This window comes from Apodemus sylvaticus, chromosome 14 (assembly GCF_947179515.1).
Source record: "Apodemus sylvaticus chromosome 14, mApoSyl1.1, whole genome shotgun sequence".
NCBI classification, from domain to species: Eukaryota; Metazoa; Chordata; class Mammalia; order Rodentia; family Muridae; genus Apodemus; species Apodemus sylvaticus.
The window spans coordinates 57,637,843-57,659,782 of record NC_067485.1 but is presented as its reverse complement, the minus strand read 5'-3'; the positions used below and the strand labels follow the sequence as shown (position 1 = coordinate 57,659,782).

The following is a 21,940-nucleotide window of genomic DNA, read 5'->3' as shown; positions in this document are numbered from 1 at the left end:
GCATATTCAACTACCACAGATGCTAACCACCATGTTATAAGTATTTTATTAGGCCTGGGAGTTCTTTGCACTTTTGTAAATTGTATTCTTGTCTTCTTGGATGTTATTAAGTTCTACTTGAATTCTCCTGATCTTATAAAATTTTTATTAATAGCAGTTTGCTTAAAGCAAATACATTTTATGTCGTTAAAGACTTCCATGTTAATTTAACCTCTATCTTTTAAAATATAACATGTATATGTAGATAGTAAATCATGGAAGTGTAAGAACCTGTGATTGGAATTTAGGATTCATGCCCACTTAGTTACAGGGGTTAGAATGCCATTTTAGAGAATTGATTTCACTTGCTTGTGAGGCCCTGGCTAAGTTGTCTAATGGATCAAACATCCAACAAGACTCTTCAGAACTTTGGTGTTCTAGAACCTCCAGGAAGCAGAAAACAAAGGACATAAGAATTCTTCCTTTGCCAAAGCTCTAGGGAGAAGTCCTGGAGTTAGTGAAGGATCACTTGTGCCTTGTGAGAATCAGAAATGGCTTCAGGGGATTCAGGAAGGTCCTGGGAACTACCACTCACTGACTGAGTAAGTAGAACCAAGTTCCTTCCACTGATCACCTAGAAAAATGGTCTGTAGACAGCACTGGGAATCTGCGATCTCTATAACAGCAGAGCCTCCACTGTTTGAGCAGCCCTGCAAGGGCAAGACTTCAACATTGCTAAACAGCATGCTCGGGGCTACCATTGCTGTGGCTCTTGTCTTGATCTGTCTCCCAGCAGACTCTGATGCAATGCATGAAGCCTGACTCAATTTGTAGGCTCTGCATCTGACACATCATTTATCTGCCTTTCTGTACCTGGTGTAATACCACAGACCAACACATTTTCTCTGAAAAGACAGATAGTATTATAGATCTGGTGGCCTCCACACTCTGGCATGGTTCCTTGGGCCTGACACTGCACTGTGTAACCAGTCAAGCACAGTATATCACCATATGGGTAAACCAAGGTTCCAATAAAACCTTACTTGGAAAACTACATCTAGTGTGTAAGCCTTGTCCTTCACTAGCACCTAGTGGTTCTCTACCAGTCTATGCTTGCACAGAGTCCTTTTTTTCAACCTTACCTCTCAACTAGGGAATCTAGCTCTATGGGAATAATTAGTAGCTTAGGAAGATTCTATGAAGATGCGGAAATCAATAATAGACAAAAACTGTACAAATCTTGAGTCAGTGTCCCAAGTAGGTATCAAAAACCTCACACCAGCCTCATTCCATCAAAGCAGTGCTGCTTGAAGAAGGTATTATTTGTATGGGCGATCTTGTTGGAAGCCAGTCACCAGCAAGAAGGGCAACTCTTGCTTCTCCACCCCCTTTAAATAACCTGTCACCAGCTTCTCTTGTTGTTCCTGTTCCTCATCTCCCAACATTTCCCACTCATGTGACCCACTGTCCTCTCTCCGCTGTAACTCATCAGGCCAAACGTATAGGTACCTTGACTGAATAATAGTGCAGAGACTTCTCAAAAACCAACCAAACAAACAAAAACCATCCCTTTGTAGTGTCTGATATGTTTGACGCAACACCTTTCCATTGGAAAGGCATCAAACTAGAAGAATGACAGAGAATAGACTTTTCACCAAACCAGGCGTTCTATGTCTCCATAGCCCCTCCTATGTCTCATCTCTGGCTGCAATAAAATAATTCTGAGTGCATATGTAGGGAACGCTTCCCTGCAAGTGTTCTTTCTTTCTTTTTCTATGTAGAGTGTGAAGGTGAAAAGTCTGGAGATGCCATGATTTCCCCTTGGATGTCAATTAGGGAAGGTTCATTTCTGTTTGATTCTAAAGACACAAGAACCTCCAGTCTTATTCCTGCCCTGTGTACTGTGGTCTTCTCCTTTTTCCCTGATAGAGATTCAGGATGGCTGAAAACGGACAGGAAGTACTCAGGTCAGGGAGCCCACAATCAGAAAGCTCTAAGTCAGGGGTGCCCAAAATCAGAATTACTATATTCTGAAATTCTTACTGATGACTGGTGCTCTGGAGGTGAATCAAGGTCTGACTGCTCTCCTGATCTTTGGCAGGCTCTGCTTCCAGCGGGCCTTCGGGATGAAGGCTGTTGGCGTCTTCGCCCTGATTATCAGCTTCAGCGTAGTCGCAGAATCCAAAATCTACACTCGATGTAAACTGGCAAAAATCTTTGTGAAGGCCGGCCTGGACAATTACGGGGGATTTACGCTTGGAAACTGTGAGATTCCTCCCAAGTCTCCAACCTCAATCCACTTTTGAGAGTTGGTGTCTGCTATGAGGTGCTATAGGTCCCCTCTACGTTTCACCTGGCGGTCTCCAGCTTGGCCAATACTATTCCTACCAAAGATGGCTGCTAACTCTTCACTTGTTCTCCCCAACTGCACAATCTTAACCTTCTTTCATCTCCCCATAGCCCTGGGTCTTCCATTGCTACAGTCCTGTACTCATGACCACAGGGAGGGAAAGGAACAGCGGTGTCACCCATCCCAGTGTGTGGACTAGGCTAGACTTCCTCCTCCAGATAAGGTTCAGCTACTGGCTACTGTGCAGGTTCTGGTGTGGCACCCTGCTCCTATACACATCTCTGTATCCTGATACTATTTCTCATTTGTGCATCCTGCCCGAAGATCTGCTGGGAGGAAGCCCCGGGACAGCATGTATAAAGAACTTCACCTCATAGAGCAAGTTGAGACAAAGTTCTTTCCCTCCCCATTTAGGGCTCTGCATGGCATACTATGAGAGCCACTACAACACTACAGCTGAGAAAGTCCTGGAGGACGGGAGCACTGACTATGGCATTTTCCAGATAAACAGTTTTACATGGTGCAGAAATGCGAAGAAGCATCAAAAGAATCACTGCCACGTTGCCTGCTCAGGTACTGTTTCTCATTACCCAGATCCATCAGCTTCAGGGGCAAAGATAAGGTAGATCGAAGGACACACACCTTTATCTGCTTTAGAACTCAGAGGTCGTATTCACAGGTGAGTTTGCTCCAGGGCCTGCGGATGACTTGGTAGCTTCTCCTGCGCGCTGTATGTGTACAAGTGTCATTCCTGAGAGGGTGGTTTTTAGTTAACTCTCCATGAAGACAGGATTGAACAAATGACCTAGGTTTTTGTGAATTGAAACATTCCAGTTTTCAGCAGGAGTGGAAAGTATTCCTTGCCAAGGGCATACCAGAGTTGATCTTTTTTGTGCATGGGACTGTTTCCTTGAGTGGATTAAGACAAATGGGATTGATTTTCATTCCTTAAAGAGTAGAAATTAATCCAGGACTCACTTCCTGCTCCTCTGCTTCTATCAGTAAGGGACATATGTTTGGCCAGTATGGAGATCAGAAAGCAATAAAACATAGCAGGCATGTCCTGCCCCACTAAGCCTTACCCAGTGAAGAAGAGAGAGTGTACTTATGAAAAAGCTCTAAGTCCATGACTGCGCAGGACAGGTATCAACTGGTGGGCTCCAGAGCAAACTAACATTTTAGGAAATTCCAGGACTGGAGACTGTTGTATAGTATTTGTCTGGGCATGTTAGAAACCCTAAGGTTTCTAACCCTAGCTCTATTTAAAAAAAAGATCTTAAGAAAACCTCTAACCTGGGATATGGACAATATACAGGATTTGAGAATCCAGAAACAAGAATCATTCTAGGCAAAGGAAATGGCCAAAACCAAGAACCACACATGGAAAGGTTTAGGGACAGAGGAATACTGAGACATTCTTCTTATAGGGGAGAAAAGGATACTAAAGAAACATGGCAAACATGGTAGGAAAGGCTGGAAACTGCGCTTTGAGGCGTGGGTGGTGGCTGGGCTAAGGAGTGATTTGCAAGAAGGGAATGAAGTAGGTTAAAGAAGACGCCACCTAAGCATCACTGTGGTGACTGTAGTGAGAGCAAGTCCTCAGTGGTAGGTGGTCACAGGGAGAGGAGCAGGACGTAGGGGGAGGAGCTGGACATGTGGGAGGGGCTAGACATAGGGGGAGGAGCAGGACATAGGGGGAGGAGCGGGACATAGGGGAGGAGCTAGAGAAGAGGCAATCCAGCTATAAAGCAGGCAGGAAAGATCTGGGAAGTCTGCTGTGTTCTCTCTTCCTCTTTCAATCACTAACATATTCCCAATACCTAGAATATTACCTGGCTATTGTTGGTGATCAAAAAAATGTTCACTTATTAAAGACATAAACAGAAACAATAAAGGACAGAGTTGAAGTCAGTCAGAAAATCCTCTCGGTCAAATCTTCGGGAGCAGAAAATAAACTGTGTTTTAATTGATCTTTGGTACCTTCAGAGACAAGCAACTATATTGTTGCACAGACAGGAGACTGAATCACGCATTGATTGATCTAGTGAATTGTTTATACTCGACATTAATGCAGAATACTCACAACCTTCTGAGACAACCCCTGGCTGTTTACTAGCCCTCAATATAAAAACATTGTCTGTCAGGCCCCAGGTCTGCTGCATCTCCTTGATTTTAGGTTTTTCTTCTGGATCCATTCAAAACAAATTTGGGCTGTCTTATAGTTGAGGGCAATTGACAGCATGCAGAAGGCTCCTTTTTGGCTTTTCATCTTCGGTGCTCAAACCACCTGTATTTTTCTCTTCCTGCAGGTAAGACTCTTCAACCCTCCTAGGTCTAGGTCAATCTCATTAGCATTCTCTAACAGCTTGCCCATGGGGACTTTCTGTTAAGTGAGATAATTAGACCTGAGTGTTTTCTGTACCCAGTGCTGAATAATGATATGCCTGAAGGTTGGTTCTCTGCTTTGGCTAATTTCAATTATCAACTGAATTGGTTTGAGGGACAGCTAGAGCACTAAAGAGGCACACCTCTGAGCATGTTTATGAAGGTGTTCACTGAATTTATCTGAGGGAGAAAAATGTGCCCTAACTGTAGGCAGCACCCTCCCGTGATTGGAATAGAGTTGAAAGGAGCTGGGCACAGTGATGCTTGCCTTTAATCCCAGCACTCAGGAGGCAGAGGCAGGTGGAGCTCTGTTAGTCTGAAGACAGCCTAGTTTATATAGTGGGTTCCAGGGTAGCTAGAGCTACATAGTGAGACCCTGTCTTGGAGAGAGCGGGGAGAGGGTAGAAGAAGGGAGTTGAGTGGCATCCATGCACCCATTTCTCTGTGTGAACCAATGCATGATTTTAACCCTTCCACAGCACTATAAGGAAAGCTTGTGCTGCCAGTGCCACCATGCTTGTGGTCAGTTGGGGGCATCGAGAGAAAACCACGACCACATCCCTACTTGGCAGCCTCTGTGCTCATCAGGGGTCACTGATAAAGCTAGAACATGGGGAAAGGAGCATCCTGAGACCAGAATGAAGAAAGAGCTTTTGAGATTTAGCAACTGGTGGCAGAAAGCAAAGCCTGAGGCTTTAGAGAAGGAAAACGCTATGAGGAAATCTCTCATAGCAACATGGGAGGAAGAGACAGAGGAAATCAGGAGAATTCAAATCAAGATAATTAGCAATATTGCAGGATACAATGATATGAGCCTTGATAAGAGAGAGAAAAATGTCCAACCCTTTCATCAAGTTCCCATTTCCACCCACAGCACAGCATACACTAAAATACCTACACTGAGGGCTAGGGCTCCAGCACGTAAGATCTACAGTGTGACTCACCTACTGGAGGCTCGCTTTCAGGAACATCCTTTCAAAACTACAGGGCAGTAAAGAGGAGTGTCATCTACTATGTGTTCCCACTAAGAAAAGAACATGTGTGTGGTCCATACGGAAGGTTAAGCAACGCAGCATCTCTCAGCTGTAACACCAGTAGGAAAAGGAAAGGTGTCCAAACTTCTGAAGAAGAATAACGTCCAATCAAAATGCCTTTGTTAGACAAATCATCAGTACATTTGAGTACCATGAATACATTTTTAGACAAGTTGTTAAAAACTAAAAACTTCACCTTGTATATCATAAGGTGTTCTAACTTCACAGAAAACTCAGTTTATAATTAAAGTAAAATTTAACATTTTTTTAATTCTTAGATAAATTATCTCTGTACCCAACTCCTCTCAGATTCATCCTTTTACCTCCCCTCCACACACTCAACATTCTCTCTCTCTCTCTCTCTCTCTCTCTCTCTCTCTCTCTCTCCCCTCTCTGTCTCCACCCTCAATGAGTCCAGTCTGTGTTGTCCAACTAGTCTGAGAAGGAGGAACTAGAATATGGTTGACCTATCAGATATTGCATTATTAAAGAAAATGGACTCTCTTAGTAGATATCAAATGCCAGTAATTTCTCAGCTCATTGTGACATTCCATGCCCACCTCTGCTTTCCATGCTGGGGTTCTTTTTGACTTGAGCTTGCACTGCCAAATGCATGTTGTCAGGACTTCTATAAGTAGTTCATATGTATATGTCCTGTTGTGTCTGCAAAAGTGTCCTTTGAAGTTATCTATCACCTCTGGCTCTTCCAGACTCTCTGATTCCTCTTCAGAACCCAAATATCCATACTTTGTTCCTTCTTCTTCTTGGGCATCATTTGCTATGTGAAAAGTGTCTTGGGGTATTTCAAGCTTCTGGCCTAAATCAAAAGAATATACCTTCTTCTCATATAATTTTCTCAAAACACTCTTAGAGAAAGTTTTTCATGAAGAAGATAAACAAAGAAACAAATATAGTGAGACTTTCTCAGACCCGCCAGTGGTATAAATAGTAGCATAGAGGCTTTTTAATATACTAAAGCTTAGGTCTTTTGGGTAGGGCAGTTTCTCAGCCAGATGTCTAGCTTAACCCAACTAATCCTGGAATTATGTCCTGCAATGTGGTTAGTTCTACCTCTCTGATCTGCTCTGGTCTGACCATTCACCTCTGCGTCCATTGGCAAAATCTTCCTTCTCCCAGCATTCATCTCTCCTTCAAAAGTTCCACCCTCCACTTCCTGTCCAGCTATTAGCTATCAAGTCTTTATTGCAGCCAATCAGATACAATGCTAAACAGCCTCTAGGTTAGTGAGGAAAGACGCATGTTTTAAAATATGATGCTGGAGATGGGCCACAGAAATAACAATACCAGATCCTGCTGGCATTTGACTCTCTGCAGGTACAGAGTTAATAATCGAAAATACAGAGACACACCCTCACGTGATGTGACCCGATACACAAATCAGGAAAACAAAGTCAGCATGAATCCAGTAACCAGGAATTCAGCAAAGGAGAAGAGCTAACACAATGTTCATAATGGCTTAGGGAATAGAGTACATATGATTTTAATAGCCTTAATGATTGATCTTTTCCCTCAAGGACAGTTTGGCCTCCATGGAAAATAAGTATTTCAAGAAAGCTCTGTGCTCTGTAGTTATCAAATGGGTGACTCTTCTTGTCTTAGTTCTGTCAGGAGTAAGAAAGATATTCTTAAATTATTGGCTCTCACAATTTTGTTTCTTCTTTGTAGTGTGTGAGTTTCTGAAGCTCCATTGGTAGGTCCATGCTTAGTGATGATGGCAGTCTCCTCAGTGGGTTAGTCCTGCTCACTAGAGTGTGTGCCTCCCCTTAAGCAAGGTACCATCTCCTGCACTGACATAGGAGAAGAGTCTGATAGTAACCCCAGCCTCTTCTGGGAACTGTCTACATGGCCACGGTCCCTCTATCCATTTACTTTTAACTCATCTGTGTCCTGATGATAAAAGAGAGATTTTATAGGTAGAACTCAGTGTTTGTGTCTATTCTGACAATCATTGCTTCATATTGAAGGGGATCAAGGTTAGAAACTGCCTTCCTGGAGAAATGGCTCAGCAGTTAAGAGCACTGACTGCTCTCCCAAAGGTCCTGAGTTTAAATCCCAGCAACCACATGGTGGCTCACAACCATCTATAATGTGATCTGATGCCCTCTTCTGATGTGTCTGAAGACAGCTACAGTGTACTTAGACATAATAATAAATAATAAAAAAAAAATTAAAAAAAGAAAGGAAGGAAGAAAGAAAGAAAGAAAAAGAAAGAAAGAAAGAAAGAAAGAAAGAAAGAAAGAAAAGAAGAAAGAAAGAAAGAAAGAAAGAAAGAAAGAAAGAAAGAAAGAAAGAAAGAAAGAAAGAAAGAAAGAAAGGAAGGAACTGCCTTCCTGAAGGACACGAAGTAAATATTTTATTTAGGCTTTTCAAGCCACATGGTTTCAGTTGCAGTTACTAAACCATGATGTAGTGTGAAAACAGCCACAAAATATGTAAATGAATGGGCATGGCTGTTTTCCATGAAGACCTCATTTAAAAACAAGAGAGTGGCGGGGGTTGGGAGGGCATGGAATTAGTCACCCAAGTGTTTGCTATGCAATATGAACATCTGAGTTTGGATCCCCACAACCAACATAAAACTCCTGGCACAGTGGGTATGATCTCAGTGGTAGAGGGAATAGAAGAGGGTCCTGGGCCCTTGCAAGGCCTCCAGTCTAGGTAATCAGTGGGTGCCAGTTTCAGTAAGAAACAATCCCTCAAAAAATAAGATAGGAAGTGACAGAAGACCCCTGATGTCAACTTCCAGGCAGCACAGGTATGCATGTATATGTGTACACACATGAACACATACACACGTGCACACTTGCTCACAGCATGTTGTCTGATGTTTGCTGGGCCCTGATTTAGACCTATTGCCACTTGTTGTCTAATACGAGACTTGGAATGGAATCCAATTCTCCTGCTACCTTTGAATTAAATAAATATTTTTATCGTTTTTTGTGGTTGTTGTTTTGGCACCCCTGGCTTATTTTATTTTTAGTAGTTATCTGTAGCTTAAGTGGGATCCTTGCCTTACAGTGTTGTGTCTCTGGGCTGTGTGCCCATGTATTTCACTTTAGCAATATGTGCACCTCATTATGAATTTCATTGTTTTTCACTTTAAAGAGTTAGCTGGCAGGCCACGTTATAATGAGCAGGTGGCTTTCTCTGGGTGACACACATCCTGCATTCTTCAGCACTCTTTGTCCCTAGGACAGTGTCCTCTGGGCAGGACTTAAGGACATGCATTCCCAACCAGTCCCTTCAACTGTTTCTCTTCCTGTGGTGGAGGGCTCCTAACAAGCATCCCCAGCTCTCTGTCTGAAAGTGACTCTGTTTCATCTTCATTCTTGAGATAATTTATGTGTAAATAAAGAACACATAGAACATATACAGAAATAATATGCTTCAAAAGTGAAAATATGTGTACAAAATGTGTGACTATATATACATAAAATTCTAGATGACAAGGAAGATTTTCAGTTCTTCAGTATGTGTCTCCTTCTAGATTCTGACATGAGCATGTGTTATGCACTCAATGTTCTCTTTGCTCACCAAGTTCTTCTTTTTCTGGGGCCTATTTTAGTACTTTCCATTGATTCTTCAAATTCTGTGTTCAAAATCTCTGATCTATTTCCCTGAAGTATTTTGTCTATTAAACCCAGTCCCATATAGTCCCATACCTTCTTTTGTCTCTGGGTAGGAAATTCTTTTAGACTCCATTTTATACCACATTTTTCTCTCTCCATTGACAATTTTTGTCTTTATTATGAGCTGGACTCGGGCTATGCATTGGCACCTCCTTTTACACATGATGGATTTTTCTTGGCTAGTGGATAGTTTGTTTAAGCAGAGCCTTAGAGGGTGTCTGGTTTGTTGTGCCTATCAGGAGAGTTGAATTTTGACAAGTAACTGAGTTCAACTTTAAATTCCATGACAGTTCAAGACTATGTCATGTACAGCTCGTTCACCCTCTATCAAAGCATGACTTTCCTGGTGTCTGTTTGGAATGCCCTTGATGTTCACTGAGGTCTCTTCCTCTGGAGTAGCCAAAACCTGCGGAGCCCTGTGGGTGTTCAATTCTAGGACATTTGTTCCTCCGTTGCCCAGGGAGCCAGACCCTTGGCTCAGCCACATTGAGGTGTGATCTGCTTGCCTCTCGGGCATTCTCTATACATTCTCACTCCAGGGCTTCTAATATCTCAGTTTTCACTGCCTAGTCTCCTATACTATGAGATGTCCAGGCTTTTGCTCTTTTCCAGCTGTTGGCAGCAGGAAGGAAAGTTCTTCTTCCCATCACAGATGTGCTTGACTTGACTTGCATTTTATTCATTTATTACTGTTCAGCTTCAATTAAGGATGTACCATGAAACACAAGCTAATCCTGTGTAGGAAACTATAAAGTGTTTGTGCTTGGTGGTTCCACATCACGGTGAGATGGAGGACTTGGGCTGGCCTAGTGGTAGAGGGCTTGCTTGGCAAATGCAGGACCCTGTTTTCTAAAATAGAAAACAGGATGTTGGCTTTACACCCTCAAGTCACCCTCTGTGACTACTCTACCTCAGCCTTGGGAAGGAAAGCAGTAATTAGGAACAGTAGCCACATTGTTGTAAAACCCTAGAAACTTGGGAGAAGGTGGTGGCCTTGAGAAGATGCTGCTCTTTGGTGTAAATTACAATAGATTAGGGATCGTTTCTCAGACTCAAGTGACAGTTCAGATAAGTGAGGCAGACATTGATGCCTTGAAGAAGGGGGAAATGTATTTATCAGCAGTGAAAAAGAAGAATCAAAGAGAATGAGAAAAAGTCCAGCACTAGGACTGCATCTGCTCTAATGAGAAGTCCAAGGATCCGAGCTGATCTAAAGAGAAAGGGGCCACTAAAGAGTCAAGTGAGAAGGTTGGTGGCAGAGATAAGACTCGGAAGAGACGCAGTGCTTCAAGCGGAAGCAGCAGTGCCAGGTCTCGATCCAGCTTAGCCTCCAGCTCAGGTGCCAGCCACAGCACAGGATGCCTCATCCTCTGCATCCAGCCACTCAGGAAGCTCCAACACATCCGGAAGCTCCAACACATCCGGAAGCTCCAACACATCCAGAAGCGCCAACACATCTGGAAGCGCCAACACATCCGGGAGCTCCAACACATCCGGAAGCTCCAACACATCCGGAAGCTCCAACACATCCGGAAGCTCCAACACATCTGGAAGCGCCAACACATCCGGGAGCTCCAACACATCCGGAAGCTCCAACACATCCGGAAGCGCCAACACATCCGGGAGCTCCAACACATCAGGAAGCGCCAACACATCCGGAAGCGCCAACACATCCGGAAGCTCCAACACATCAGGAAGCTCCAACACATCCGGGAGCTCCAACACATCCGGAAGCTCCAACACATCTGGAAGCGCCAACACATCCGGGAGCTCCAACACATCCGGAAGCTCCAACACATCCGGAAGCGCCAACACATCCGGGAGCTCCAACACATCCGGAAGCGCCAACACATCCGGAAGCGCCAACACATCCGGAAGCTCCAACACATCAGGAAGCTCCAACACATCCGGAAGCTCCAGTTCTAGCAGCTCCTCAGGCTCCCCAAGCCTTTCTCAGCACAGGCCTGACAACAGGTGGGGTTCTCACTGCTCCAAATCCAAACCACTTAAAAGAGATGAAAAAGAGAGAAAAAGGCAGAGCCTGTCACCTAAAGCCACCAAAGTGCTCATTAGGAGACTCACCAGGAATGTGACCAAGGATATCATGGAAATATTTTTTCTTTTATTTTAAAAATATTTTTGTATTAAATATTTGCCTTATTTACATTTCAAATGTTATCCCCTCTCCTCGTTACCCCTCCAAAAACTCCCTATCCCCACACCCTGCCCCTGATTTCCAACCGCCCCCCCACACACACACATACTTTCCTGACCTGTCTACACTGGGGCATCAATCCTTCACAGGACCAATGGCCTCTCCTCTCATTGATGTCTGAAAAGGCCATCCTCCACTACATTAGTAGCTGGAGCCATGGGTCCCTCCATGTGTACTCTTTGGTTGGTGGTCTAGGCCCTGGGAGCTCTGGGAGTACTGGTTGGTACATATTATTATTCCTCCTACAGGGCTGCAAACCTCTTCAGTTCCTTGGGTCCTTTGTCTAGCTCCTCCACTGGGGACCCTGTGCTCAGTCCATTGGTTGGCTGTGAGCCATGGATATTTTGATCTCCCTTCTAAGAAGGACCAAAGTATCCACATTTTAGTCTTCCTTCTTCTTGAGCTTCATGTGGTCTCTGAATTATATCTTGTCTATTCCAAACTTTTGGGCTAATACCACTTATCAGTGAGTGTTTACCATGTGGGAACTATTTTCTACATACAGGAAAATTAAAATGATTGGCATGCCTGTAGAAAGGATGCATCGTCATCTATCCAAAGGCTATGCATATGTGGAATTTGAGAATTCAGATGAAGCAGAGAAGGCACTGAAACACATGGATGGACAGATTGATGGCCAAGAGATCACTGCTACTGCTGTTGGCACCCTGGTCTTGGCCACCTCCTCGGTGATTCAGCCCACCAAGGAGAATGCTTCCACCACCTCCCTTTCATGTGGTGTAGGTCACCCCGACGGATGAGAAGGTCTCGATCCCCAAGACACAGGTCCCCTGGGCATAGGAGGTCTCGAGCTCCTGGCCTCTGCCACTGCCACAGGAGTCAATCCAGCTCTAACTCCTCGTGATAAGCGGGGACATTGAGTTGTCCCTCTATAACTTATGATCACCAGACTCAGTTTTGTCCTTTGCTCTAACCCAATGATCTATCTGTAGGGAAGGATCCCTTATGAGGGTAGGTTTTGAAGACAGCAGTTGAGATAGTTCCTTTGCAGGAGGATTCTGGCTTGTAGAGGTACTGTTGATTCAGGACTGTTCGCATACAGGTACCCTGTAGCTTTCTGAATAGAAAGTTCACCCCTTCAGTTCTCACCAGTCTGGTAGCAGAGCCAACAGGAACCTATGGCAGCACACTGTTTTCCACAGATGACCCAGAACCAGGCAGACAACCTGGTCAAGCCCTTGCTGTCGCTGTGCCGCACCAGTGGAGAGGACCAAGCTGCTGTTCTGTTGGGTCTGACTGTGTCCCCTGCCGAGTGCTCCTCACCTTACAGGGTTAAAGCCTTTGCAGGATTCCTCCACAAATGCTTATCTCTTTTCTGTCCCCGGTCTCTGTTACTTTCTAAAATTGGTGAGCCAGTTCTACAGGGTCCTCATGAAACCTATGCCACCCCCGTTGTCACCTGCCATTAGTGGTGATGTTGCAAGTTAACCTTGGCAACGAGTAGATTGACCCTCTTTGCTTTGATTGTACGGTCAGGACGATAAAATTTGTTTTGAGTTTTATAACTTTGTAGCATTTTAGATAAGGTTGTGTTTGTCCTTGTGTAGAGTGAAAGGATGGTGTTGAATAAAATCTAGGTTTAGAATGAAAAAAAAAAACCCTAGAAACTAGCTGACATTAGCTATCTTCAGTACACAGCATTACATACATGAAAGAATAGACTGGCATTAGGTATCTTTACAAGGTACATAACAACATAACATAACAGAAACAATTATTGGCATGAATCTTTCTAAAAACCTGCTGTCTCTCCCAATATATATATATATATATATATATATATATATATATATATATATATATATATATACACATATACATATATATACATACATATATACATATGTAACAGATTGCAGGTCAATAGATTTCAGGCCACTTCAGGAATTATACAATACCTTTCATTTCAAAACTGTATTTCAAAATCCCCACCCCCTTCTTCAAGCTACTCAGACAGAACTTCTTTTTAAGTAGTAGCTGGCATTTAACCGCATTCCCCCTCCCAGTTTATATAATAGAAACAATTTCCAAATTTATGTGGCTGGTGTTTGAAGTGGGGTATCTGGAAAGCAGTTCAGGTTAGATGAGGGTGGAAGGGATCCTATCTTGGCCATTAGCGATTTTATAGGCAAGGGAAGGAGGCCTGAGCGAGCATGTGTGCTCTGTCTTCCAAGTCTCAGCCAGCAGACCCCAACAACATGCTCTAAACTAAATTTATTTATAAATTGTTTACTCCTAGGCATTCATTTTTTTAGGGCAGCAGAAGATGGACTAAGTAAATATTCACATATATAAATTAAGCACACACACACAAATATATACATGCATATTATGCATATGCATTCATGCATAGATATGCATTCCATTTATTAATTTCCTGATATAATGGGGCAATCTTTATTTTCTTTCAAAACATAGGCTTTGCTAATGAGAGATGGTTACGGAAAAGAAAATGATTGCTGGTAGAGTGCAGTCCATGTGTGCTAATCTCAGTCCTCATTGGATCAGCATCTAAGTTGGCCTTTGTTACTACAGAGAAGAGAAAGAGATATAAACCAGGACCACAGAGGCTGTAATTATTTGGGAGGTCTGGGGAGGCATGGGGACATGGACGTGCTTTAACTGGCAGCAAGCATTTCTTTGAGTACCAACTGTTATAGAATGTAGAGTAAACTATCCCTCTACATACAGATCTGAGGAAACTGTTCCTATTCTTTTTGGCTAGACAGACTTGTCTATTTAGAGTAAATTGAGCAGAAACAATTATTGGCATGAATCTTTCTAAAAGCCTGCTGCCTTTCCCAATTTCTGCCTCTCTGCTGCCCCTGTGTGGCGATTTCTCTTTTTCAGGGTCTCTGATCTGCATCTGGTTCATTTCTCAGCTCCAAGCTTCCTAAACACTACCAGTCATTTCCAAGAAATTTTATTTATTTATTTATTTATTTACCTATTTATTTAACAGTATTGGTTTTCTGACATCCAGACTGGGCTCAAACTTACTATATAGCTGGGGCTGTCCTTGAACCCATAACGGTCTTGCCTGTACTTCCCAAGAGCTAGAATCACAGCCATGCCCCACCACACTCAGCTCTAAGGAGCGGTTTTTGAAACTCTGTAACCAAGCTGACAAACAACTTCCCCCGTGTTGCTCTGTTCCCTAATGCACACCACCGGATCAGCCCTGAGAGGGTGAGCCTTATTCAGAGCTCAAACTGTCTTCAAAGGCCAACTCCTGCCCTAAGACGCGTACATAGGATGTATTCCTACACAGAGGAAGGGAACATGGCAGCTTCCTCCTCAGTGTATAATGTTCCCTTCCCACCTCTTAGGACATCATCAGTGCCACTTGCTCTAGGGTCACCCCTAGTCCCTTCCCAAAACAGGTTCGACCACTGGGCATATGGACTCAGTTTGCAGAGACGATGATAGTACCTGCTCCAATGAATGTTCTGAGTATTAATCAGTATTTTCATACAGATACTTACCATGTGCCTGAAGCAGGAAATGTTATGTTAACTGAATTAACCCAGGGTAATGAATAGCTGTTGTAGATATGTGTGGTTTTGGAAACAAGGTTTACAAGCTGAAAAAGCTCTGCTCTCTCGGTGACACTAAACTGAGAGCAATGGTTTGTACACCCTGGCTCAGCTGCTCCAGCCTCCAGATCAATCCAGTCTCGGGTTTTTTCCTTGTTAAGTGGTAGTTTGTTTTAAATCAAAATAAGCCACATTTTGAATAAATTTGCTTGAAGGAAATGTCACAACCATAATCTTCTAAGAAAAGCAATATTATTAAAACTAAGCCAGCACACTGAAGGAAAAATACCACTTCTAGCAAATTTACAAACAATTCCCTATTATGATGTTTTATTAAAATGTGACATTTCAAACCAACATTTCTTCTTTCTGTTTTTTTCCTGACATTTAGAATAATGCATTTCTATTGTAAAATGTTAGGCTATACAGCAATGGTGTCAAAACACTGATGATGACAGCTGCGAGCTAATCCTCGTTAAGACAGGGCAAGTTCACAATCTTTTTTCTAAAGCTGTCCAAAAGACCTATGTAAAGGTGGGACCTTGTATGCCGCAGGATGGGGGGACCCACCAGATGGCAAAGCACCTAAAATCTACCTAAGAACTGAGAAGCTAAGGCTTCACATGTATTTAGTGTTCAATGTACTGTGTGTTATCTCTTCCAACCTTAAGTATAATTCACAAAAACTCTCTGTAAAGTATATGTACAATGTTGTGTTTTTATATCCATATATTATGAAGTGATTTCTACACTCAGCTAGAGAGAGGCACATCCATAGTTATTGGGTATATGTATGTGTGTGATATGTATGGTATGTACCGGGATGTGAAACATGAATGTTTTTTGTGTGTGGTGTGTATATGTGTGTGTGGTGTATGCATGTATGTGCGTCGGAATTGTATGGGTGGTATATGATGTAGGGAGAGTGTATACTGTGTGCAGTATGTGTATGAGGTATATGTTGAATACGTGGTGTGATATTTGTATGCATCTGTGTGTTATATGTGTGCATAGGGTGTGTGTTATGGTATGTATGTGTATGTGGGACATATGTTGACTGTGAGTGTGTTATGAGTGGGGTGTGTGTGATATATGGTGTATGGTGTGTGGTATTAACTACATAATCATTATGCCGTGCCCTGGCTCTCCAGAGCCCTTACATTTTACATCTGGAAGTTTGTACTGTGATCAATACCTTCTTGCCTCCTCGCCTCCAACTCTAGCAATCATCATTCTCTCCTCGATCGGTACCTGGAGGGCCCACCTTGCTGTGGGCTCCAAACTTCTTTGATGTAAACATGAGAGAAAAAGTCAAACATCAAACAAACAAAAAAGAAAACAAAAGAAGAAAAGTGTTGAGTTCGGTCTTTTGCTGTCTATTGTAGTGCTGAGTGTGGCCCCAAGATCTGGCTGTCCCAGAAGGGGAGAGTATGTGTGTTAGACGTTTCTGTTGTAGAAATTATTTAATCCCAACCTGTGATTTCTACCCTGCTTTTGATCATTTAATTCACAGATAAAAAACACACACACAACCTATATATTTGCAATAAACTTTAAACAGCACAAGAGCTGGGCAGATGCCTAGCCTCTGTGCTGTTACAATCTTTGCTATCGATAGCCCCAGTTACTTCTCACTATTTACCATGTTTTTTTAAATATTTTTATTTTCTATATTCTTTGTTTACATTCCAAATGATTTCCCCTTTCCCGGATCCCCCCTCCCCATATGTCCCATAAACCTTCTTCTCTCCATTCATTCTCCAATCACCTCCCTCCTTTTTTTCTCTGTCCTTATATTCCCCTCCAATGCTAGATCAATCCTTTCCAGGATCAGGACCTTCTCCATACTTCTTCATGGGAGTCATTTGTTATGCGATTTGTGCCTTGGTATCTGGGCCGCATTTTTATGACTCTTAACATGTGGTGGCTTCTTTTTCCTCCTCCTGCACATTCTTTCCCTTGTGGTCCCTCTCAGACCCCTAAGCCCAGGAAACCTAAACCCCACCTTTGTCTCTTCTGCCCAACTATTGGCTCTTGTCATCTTTATTTACCAGTCAGAAATAACTTGGGGCCAAGGCGCACACACACACTCTCCCCTCTCTGGGACAACCAGATCTCGGGGACCCACACTCAGCACTACAATAGACAGCAAAAGGCAAAACCTCAACACTTTTCTTTTTTTCTTTTTTGTTTGTTCGATGTTTGACTTTTTTTCTCATATTTACATCAAGGAGGATTGGAAGCCATTTCTAGGCAAGTATCACCCACCATTCTCTCCTTAAGTAGGCTTCAATGAGGGCATCCTTCAGAACAAAAGATGTATTGCTGGCGATGAAATTCATGCTTTTCTGTAGGGAAAGTTGCAGAGCTTCCAAGCTCCTTCCAGAAAACTGCAGAGAGAGGGTCTGGCATAAGGATCCCCAGATGGCTGAAGCCCTGCTGACCCCTCACATCTCCTTTCTTTACAGCCTTGATCACTGATGACCTCACAGATGCCATTCTCTGTGCCAAGAAAATTGTTAAAGAGACACAAGGGATGAACTATTGGTGAGTGTGTCCTTGAGACAGGGCTGGCGTGTGTAGTTGGTGATGTTAGTGATGTTAGACCTTCAGTGTGTCTGCTCATCATGGCTAGTGTGGGCGTGGAAAACTGCTATCTGCAGAGTGGTCCAAACAAGAGGCATGGGTGTGCTCATGCTCATCCCATGAAAGTGGGGGTGCAGAGGAGCACAGTACAAACAAGGATGGGAAAAGTCTCGCTGTCTGGTGAAGGGAAGAGCATCTATTTGATGCACCAGGCATCAGGGAGCCTGCTTTTACTCTGGATTCGTAACAACGAGACTGCAGCAATATTTGGTGGAGATTAATAATAAGGAGCAGTGAGCATGGAATGACAACTGGGCAGAAACCTTGCCTAAGGCAGAGCAGGGTCCATGCGAGAGCGCACTTCTTTCAGCTCTATGTCTAATGACTGCTGCTGATCAGGCTACCCATTAGGTAGGTCAGAGCTGTGGGTCTCAGGGATCCAAAGTAGTTTGCTTGTTGGTGAGGCAAACAGTGACTTGGAGAAAATGGGGTGAGGGTGGAAGGACAGAAGACGTAAATGAGACAGAAGAGTGGCACCTTTGGATGCTGGAAACAGGTTAAATGGTGAGTACTCCCCGGAAGTTACACCTACAATCATTTGGTTGGTGTGCTTTCTTCCCTATCCCCCTTTTCTATCTCCACCACAGGCAGGGCTGGAAGAAGAACTGTGAGAATAAAGACGTGTCTGAGTGGAAGAGAGGATGCGAGGTTTCCTGATCTGCAGCAGGTGCAAGGGCATGCCGCCATGACTCGTCAGATTTGTAATGAGTATCCCCTTCCCTCACAGTATCCCTTCTCAAACTTGGAGAGGGAATCTAAGCTGTATTTTAAGAAAGTAAATATTTCCCTTTATACGTCTTCATTTCTCTCTGACCTGAGTTCAATGATGTCATAATAACTTGATGATGTTAGTACTTGGAAAACCATCTCACAATGTCTAAGGATTGAAGAAAATAAACTTTTCTTCTTTGTTGTAAAGATTCCCTAAGGATGTAGCTGTGACTTGTCTGTTCAAAAATGAGACTTCTGAAGGTCAAGAGTGGCACTGTTAAAGAACCTTATGAAGGCTGCCAGCCAGTTTGACAATTCTTACATCCCTAAGAGACCGTGGCCATTCTTTCTGGCCAGGGAACAACTCTCAGTTCTACACTGCTGGAGAGGACACTCCTGCATCCTTATCACCAACATCCATGACATTACTTGAATTAATCCTATCCAATTCCACTTGATGGTCAGGTTCAAAAGAAACTCAGGGCAAATGGCTATCTGTGTGTCTACCAGCATACCCAAGTGTATGTTGGCTTCCAGGCTCTCCCTGTAATACCTGCTACAGAGTCCCTGACTTCTCTGCCCCAGGGTACGCATTTCGGTTTCCTGTACACATCTTTCTGTTCCACTGGGCCACCGTTGGTTGAAGCTGCTTTGTACTAAAACTGAAGTGAAAGTAGATGAGTACAAGGTTGTATAGACTGCACTAAACTGAGGGTTGTTGGAAAAATGTGTTACAAAGAAATGACTCTCCATTAGGACAAAGTCCCCAGGCTGATGAACCCTGTCCCAACTCGTCTAAAACCCTTCAATGTTTCTTTGTGGCCATTGCTCAACTGTTAAAAACTCATGACAGCTATTTGTCAAAGAATACACACCAGTATTGTCACAATTTAACAAGCATCATAAGCCATGAGAGAAAACACTTTTGAAATCCATTTAACAAGGCCATCCTCTGCTGCCGATGTGTCTGGAGCCATGGGTAACTCCATGTGTACTCTTTGGTTGATGGTTTTGTCCCTGGGAGCTCTGGGAGTACTGGATGACTCATATTGTTGTTCCTCCTGTGGTGCTGCAAAGCCCTTCAGCTCCTTGGGTTCTTTCTCTAGCTCCCCCATTGGGGACCCTGTGCTCAGTTCAATGGCTGGCTGAGAGTGTCCCCCTCTGTATTTGTCATGCACTGAGTCTCCCAGGTGATAGCTATATCCAGCTCCAGTGAGCCATCACTTGTGGGCACCCACAATAATGTCTGGGTTTTGTAACTGTATATAGGATGCACCCCTGGGTGGGGTAGTCTCTGGATGATCTTTCCCTCAGACTCTCCTCAACCTTTTGTCTTTGTATCTTCTTCTGTGGGTATTTTCCCCTTTCTACAAAACACCTCAGCATCCATACTTTGTTCTTCCTTCTCCTTGGGCATCATTTGATCTGTGAATTGTGGATCCTGGAAAGACTTGATGCTGTAGTGTAGAGGAATACCAAGACAGGAAAGGGGGGGGGATGGGGGGGAAGGTTGATTGGGGGAGGGGAGATGGCTTATGGGATTTTGGGGGGAGGGAGGAACCAGGAAAGGGGACAACATTTGAAATGTAAATAAAGTATATACTAATTTTTAAAAAAGAAAACCATTTAACAATTGAAAAATAATTCTATAAGATGACTTAAGAAAAACTGAAAAAAATTAGAATCCCTTAAGGTCCTCTAAATCAGTAACCTGTGCCAGCAGATGCCCATAAATACGAATGTTTCACTGTTGTGGCTTGGTTGCCCATCTGTCCTGCTGGCCTCATTCTTAGCGGCCTCCTACTTCAGTAAAACCAGTGGCACCAAGTTAATGGGTGAACTTGGCACAGCCCTGGCACCAGTCATCCAATGTCTAGGGGAAAGGGGAAAACATTCCCAAAGTTAAAGGTAATGGGAGCTTGCTGGCACATGAACTCTCTCTCTCTCTCTCTCTCTCTCTCTCTCTCTCTCTCTCTCTCTCTCTCTCTCTCTCTGCAAAACTCATAAAATTTCCAAGCATACAATCTTACTATTTTCCTCCCAAATGTTTTTATTTATTTAGTACTTCTATTCTTAGCTTATCTTTATTTGTTAAAAGATTCTTGAAGCAGCAACCTCGTTCTATCCCTGCATGTGGTTTTCATGACATCCAGAAGTGGACTTTTTTATTTTCCTCAGGACCTTTATGCAGGGCTACCAGCTGCACTGGGCTGATGGCTGATATTAGAGGTGCATTCTGAGCTCACTTCCTTTTCCCTTAGAGACTAGTTCTTAGGAGCCCCTCCCCCAACATCTCTGCCCTTTGCATCTCAGCTTGCTCTCTGGTGGCCCTAAGACTTTCTGGACCCATCTGCCATCGTCATTGGCATCTCTTGTGTCTAACATGCCATTTCCCCTCTAGAGATGATTGAAGCTGGTTCTTGCCTAAGTTGGAAAACGTTCCTCCTTTGCCTCATCTAATTAGAGCTCAGCCCAGCCTGCATGAGGTCTTTCCTCTGAGCTCATGTTAGCCCGTGCTGATATTCCTACCCAGTCTGTAGACTCCTTAATGCCTGGATTATACCTTTCCCTTTCTTGGTTTTCCACAGTCCCCTTTGCAGGACCAGGTAATAGTTGGTTGTGAAAACTCTGGCGCCTTTTGGTTCTGCTGAATGCCTGGAATGACAGAAGAACAAATGAGAAGCAGCATCTCACATTTATAACACTTTTATTTTCAAGATGTTGCTTGTAAGAACTTCAGTGCTGGGTAAAGTATGCCTCATTTCCTACCAGTAACTCAGATGCAAACTGGGGAAGTGTCTCCCCACCCTCACAGGGTAATACCTATCTAAACTTATCCTCCTATGACATCAGGAGAGAAAAAGAAAGAAGCTATGACATACTCTTTAGGTCTGGAATGTTCTCTGAAGGTTCATGTGTTGAACGATTGCCTCCCAGCTGACTGCTTTTGTAAGTGTTAGAAACATCACAAAGTGAGGCCTAGCTCATCAGGTAAGAAGACTTACAAGTGTAAGGATCTGAATTCAAATCCCTAGAACACACTCAGCACCATGGGAGAGGAGAGAACAGGATCTCTGGGGCTTGCAGCCATCAACTTAGCTCTAGGTTCAGTGAAAGACCCTGTCTCAAGAAAATAAAGCAGCAAGCGATAAGACACCTGATGTCTTCTGGTACATGGACAAGTGTAGTCACATCTGCCTGCACATTCATTGCCTGTGTACACACAAACACACAAAAGAGATTTTTTAAAGGAAAAATTTTCTGAGGAAAGTTTAGGAGTCTTTATTGAGAAAGCACATCACTGGGGGTGTGCCTTTGAATGGACACTGAGGCCCCAACCTTGCTTCTCTTTCTGCTTCTTGGCTACCATCTCTTTTCCATGAGGCTCTGGTTCATTGTGGAGAGCAGGACCG

General features: G+C 43.5%; 1 protein-coding gene and 1 pseudogene across 1 annotated transcript; both read left to right on the top strand.

Moving 5' to 3' along the window:
- Positions 1 to 2,105: 2,105 nt before the first annotated feature.
- Positions 2,106 to 18,473, top strand: LOC127664941 (lysozyme-like protein 1). The gene is made up of 4 exons (XM_052157235.1): positions 2,106 to 2,244; positions 2,744 to 2,902; positions 17,639 to 17,717; positions 18,404 to 18,473. The coding sequence occupies exons 1-4, from the start codon at positions 2,106 to 2,108 to the stop codon at positions 18,471 to 18,473; spliced, it is 447 nt and encodes a 148-aa protein (XP_052013195.1).
- On the top strand, positions 4,570 to 12,478 carry LOC127665181 (RNA-binding protein with serine-rich domain 1-like; annotated as a pseudogene).
- Positions 18,474 to 21,940: the final 3,467 nt, after the last annotated feature.